General features: G+C 31.6%; 1 protein-coding gene and 1 long non-coding RNA gene across 3 annotated transcripts in view; one reads left to right on the forward strand and one right to left on the reverse strand.

The window, feature by feature from the left end:
- The window catches only part of LOC136795262 (uncharacterized), a 605,676-nt gene that overhangs the window by 568,351 nt on the left and 32,106 nt on the right, over positions 1 to 5,219 (forward strand). The window lies entirely within an intron of this gene.
- Positions 1,565 to 4,690, reverse strand: LOC106678904 (facilitated trehalose transporter Tret1). The gene has a single exon (XM_014417747.2). It carries the CDS (start codon positions 4,681 to 4,683, stop codon positions 3,301 to 3,303), a length of 1,383 nt encoding a protein of 460 aa, XP_014273233.1. The 5' UTR covers positions 4,684 to 4,690; the 3' UTR covers positions 1,565 to 3,300.

A 5,219-nucleotide genomic window follows, 5' to 3' on the forward strand; every position in this document is an offset into this window, starting at 1 on the left:
TAAGTGAACCATAGAGGGCAGGAGTGGATGGTTTCATGCCGTTTTCAATTTCAGGGGGCTTTTTAAATATATATTATTATTAATAATTTTTTTTTGTAGTTAAAATATTATCATAAAATTTGAAGAAATATCAACATTATAATATGAAAAGTTAGATCAATATCCAAAGGTTGTTCCAGTGTTCATTTTTTTAATTATAAAAATTTTGAAATCTACCTTTGATTTTTCCTATATCATAACAGCGGGATGTGGTCTATGTTTTGAGGTTTTCGATAATTTTCTAAATACTGTTGTTCTCCAGTTCATCTAACTCTGGAATTTTCAAATGGAGATTTGGATGTGGTAATTTTTTTCACTGATATTGATACTAAACCATATTAAAAAATAATAATAATAAAGACCCTATTCGTTTTTGAATGCATCAAATCATTTTTATTTTTTTTCTCGAAACTAAAAGCGGATATAATCTTATTCTGAAACATACCGCCACTCAATTCATACCGACTTAAAGCTTGTTAAACTATGAATATTTGATAGCATCAATCGATGTTAATTTTTTTCAATTTAATGTCGAGTTATAATTTATTGAATAATTGATAATTTATTGAATCTTACTATTAATTTGCTGTGAAGCAGATAATAAGAAAGATTTATTTTGTTTGTTTAACCGGGTGATTGTTCAATGTTATATTACTGCGTCATCATTATTCCAGTTTTTATCCAAGATAATTACATTTATATGCATTAATATATTTATGTATTATGTATTAATATATGTTAATTCTTCATTAATGTTTATAACAAAATTGTTATTCTGCCTTGTTCTCTTCAGATTCTATTAGTTGAGTACTTTAGAGGAAAAGGGCAGAGGAAGCAATTTTTTTTGTTTTTATAGCTTCATTTGTATTAATGTATTTTATTCAAAACATTGTAGAAAAATAAAAATTATTCCATACGGTCTACTACGTTAAGAAAACAGAAAAAAAGTTCTAATACTTACCTTGTAACCTGGGGGAATGGTAATAGATGATTGATAATAATTGCGCTATAGATGATTCGTGGAAAGGAAGGATAAGATGGAAGAAAACAGCTGTAACCGCCGAAATTAGAAAAAAATATTGTGTAAAAAGTGACAAAAGAAAAATATTTGAAGAAACATAATTATCTCTTAATTTTTTAAATAAATTTAACCAAAATTATGAAAATTTCCTCAGACCCAATCTCTAGAGGAATACCGTGGTGCTATAACAACGCCAGCATCGATTCGTCTTCAGAAAAAAATCAGTTCTGGTCATGAAAGTGAAAATTATAGACATGGAGTTCTTAATGAAGAATTAATTGAAAATTAGTTTCCTATGTAAAGAACTAATCAATTAAAAAATGAAACGAGGTTCAAGACAAAGTCATATACAACAATAAACAAATAATTTTTAGTTGAAAACCTATAATTTAATTGAGAAAACTTTCAGGACATCAAAAGATATCTAAAAACTGAATAATTTTAAGATGTTACATAAATAAATAATAACTTTGTATAAATAGACTTAATTTAGAAATAAATAAATACAATGGAATACATTTATTCAACGATTAAAATATTCATTTAATATATTTATGCCCTCTGTGAATAACTGATTAACTCGAATGAAAGTGAAAGTTGGCTCTTACATCGTCTATGAATGAAAAGACAGGATAATATCGCTTTTTGATATTACAAGATTTCTATCAAGTTTCTCGTTGAATAAAATAAAAATTACATCACAATTAAAATTAAATAAATTGAAAAGTTTTAATTTTATTTATTAACCAGATATTTATTGGAACTCCAAATACAATATTTTATGGAAAATATATATTTTCCAATTTTTCTATGGCGGATCAATTTTAAAGCTGGAAGAATCTCCTGAGATGCATAATGCAAGTACCATAAATAATTATTAATAGTTTAACAATTATTTTCAATCAAATATCTAATGCATGGCATTGCTAGTGATGTAGTTTTTATTAACAATTTATGTATAACTATATATTTCACCAAAAGTCTCAGCACAAATAAAAAAATAAAACAATTGTAATTTAATAATTATAATTATAAAAGCGAAACTTTCAAACCTATCTACAACACATATCACAGACGTTAATTATCTTGTAGTGCCAATTGCATTGCCCTAGAGGATGGCTAGGGATAAGTATAGATTCGATATACAGTACAAAAATACTTGAACTTTTTAAATATATGATTTTACATTCATTATTTGAAAATTATCTACAACAAAAAATAATGTATATGTAAAACTTTTTGATTAATTAAGTTACCGAAAACTGAATTTTAAATTTAGTAAATAACTGAAAAGGTATAAAAATAACTAAATTGGAATTATAAAAATAATCTAGAATTATATAAAAAATATTTGTAATAAAATCACTTGCATATTTCTGAGTGATTTTAAGTCTCGTGGTACGTGTTTGTTCTTTGTATATATCGTTTTATAGTTTATACTTTACATACATCATTATACGATACACATATATAATAATAATCAACAATAAAAATAATCGTAAATTTACTGTCGAGCGTGTGTACTGGTAATGTATATGTAATTGTATACTGATTTTTCTTTTAGTTAAATCTTTATATATACTTTAATATGATTTTAGCTAAGAACAATAAGACTAAAATAACAGCTTCTTTATTTGTTTCCAAGGTGGTTATTATTTTTTTTTTTTGTTGTAAGGAAGCAGATACAAAAAGGAATATATTGAAACAACAAAAATGTTAAACATACCAAAATATTGTCTGCGAATCGGTTTCTTTCTCTCTATTTTTTATGTTTATTTGTCTACTTTAACTGTTATTTAAGCTTTGAAATATTAAACGTTACGTAATAGGTATTGAAAAATAAATTATTTCTAACAAAAATAGGAATCAATTTAAATATTTTTTTACAAAATCGACACCTAACCAAAATTAAAGCATAAATTAAAAATACTTGAAAAACTTAAAAATATTAAAGTATTAACAGTACATAACCAATAAAGTTTCATTGATTATTGTGATAAAAAATTCATGGATTTTTTAGATTGATTTGAATTCTTTCTTCTAATTCCATAATATATACTATCAAAATAAACGCAACGCACATTGCACGTGTTTGATTAGTTTTGATCACTCCACTAAATAAAATAAATTATCTACCAGTTTGTTTATTTCATCAACCTCAACACTTGTCTTTCCCGCTTCGAGTGTGAGATAAACTTTTATCACAAATCATTCCCTTCTTTATGATCACTACTGATGATTCAAGCAACTGGGCTTAACAACTTTAATTTTTTCTCATTTAATTCTTTTTGTATCTGATGCAAACTTCTTCCCTTTGTTTCGATGACAAAGAATTGGACGAACAATGCAGCAATCACGGATGATAGCGTAAATATTACGAAGTTCATATACATGCCCACTGAGTCCGCTATCTGTAAGTAGAATATGTTGCTGCCGAAGGACACTAAGGCTAAAACCATAGCTGTTATTCCCGAGGCATGTCCTTTAGTATTTGTTGGAAAGACTTCACCCTGGATCGTTGTCTGCAGAGGTCCTAGCCCGACGCAGTACGAGAAACTGTAGCCGATCATAGCTACAAAGGGGACCCAAGCGAATTCTCTGGCACCAACGTCTGTTTTAGCATCGAGGAAAAACCAGAGCGCGGCCAAGAACATGAAGAGGGCGCAACCCCAGGAGGAGATCATAAGCAGCGGCCTCCTTCCGGAGCGGTCAACCAGGGAAGTGCTCATAAAAACGCTGAAGAACAACACAAAACCTATGACGATGACACACTCATTTGGCTTCATCGGGCCTTCCTCGGGCAGGCTGGTGGACACGTAGGCCATGAGAGCGCTGATCCCGCTGGCTCTCTGCGTGATGGCGATCACTTCCACCATCATGAATGCTTTTCTGTTTCCTCTGGTAGCGACTAGTTCTCTATAACTTGTGCTTCGTCTCGAGTCAGCAGTCACGGCATCCTCTATTTCGGAAAGTTCTTTCTTGATTTCTTCGACCGGTTTACCTCTGAGCCAAGAAAGAGCTTTAGCAGCCTTGTCATGTTCACCCTTCTTGGTTAACCAGTAAGGGCTTTCGGGCAAATAAAACATCAGAATTACAAAAATTATTGGAACACTACCCAAAATAATCGTAAACATATGGTAGTCGACCAATGGACCGATGATGTAAGCGTAGAGAACTCCCACATTGGCCATTAATTGGAAGAATGTGCTAAATGCTCCCCTCACTTTAGGCTCCGAAACCTCACCAACATATGTAGGGATTACGGTGATAACAGTGCCGAGCCATGAGCCAGCAAGAAGCCTAGATAGGTGAAGTACTATAGGCTGCTTAGCGAAATACACCATTACCCAAGAGGCCATTGGAATCACCGTGAGGACGTGAATTGTCATCTTCCGTCCAATCATGTCCATGAGGGCACCGGATGGTATCGGACTGATAAAGTTGCCGATGTAGAGCATGGAAACCATTAGACCGGATTCGGAATGGCTCATGTTCATGGGCTGTCCAGTCTTCTGGATACTGTAGAGGACCGGGGACGGCCATCCTAGGGTGTTTCCGGCGATGAAGACTGAGATGTTGATACAGAAACTCGCTAGGAACTGACGCAATACCCCAGAGGCCATGGCTCGATCACTGACAGTTTGCACCGATCGCCGCTCCCACTCTTCCTCTATCCCCTCCACCTTCACGTCCTAATTCTGGGTTCGCTATGCGAGTCTCAAGTTCAAGTAACTGGCGGTGAAAGAACTTTGAAATAAATGATTCACATTTCATCAAGTGTGAATAATTAGTTAGTTCACTCTTAATATTATATTGCTGGTTTGTTAAAATATGTGATCCTATATCATTTAAAATTTATTTTTTGTGAAAATACTCCGATATATTAAATGAATAATATTAATGTCTACATTCCTGCTTGCTTATGGAATTATTGATATTTAATTGGCTGAACGGAGAACTATGTAGTATAGAGTGTTATTGGAATAATTATTTTATTTAATTGGTAAAAAAAAAAATAATCATTCGTCACCTAAGAATATTCCTGTCTTACAGGTTCTCACCACTTACTTTTTTGATATATATTTCGTCGCTCTATGAACATATTTTTTATTTGGTATTCGTTTCTCATTATTACGCAATAATGCATGAACGATTTATA

Source organism: Halyomorpha halys, unplaced genomic scaffold (genome assembly GCF_000696795.3).
Source record: "Halyomorpha halys isolate HHAL.00 unplaced genomic scaffold, Hhal_1.1 Scaffold167.1, whole genome shotgun sequence".
NCBI lineage: Eukaryota > Metazoa > Arthropoda > Insecta > Hemiptera > Pentatomidae > Halyomorpha > Halyomorpha halys.

Bases quoted from the DNA above. Each gene is read 5' to 3' on its own strand.
- LOC106678904 (XM_014417747.2), bottom strand. From the start codon at position 4,683: ATGGCCTCTGGGGTATTGCGTCAGTTCCTAGCGAGTTTCTGTATCAAC.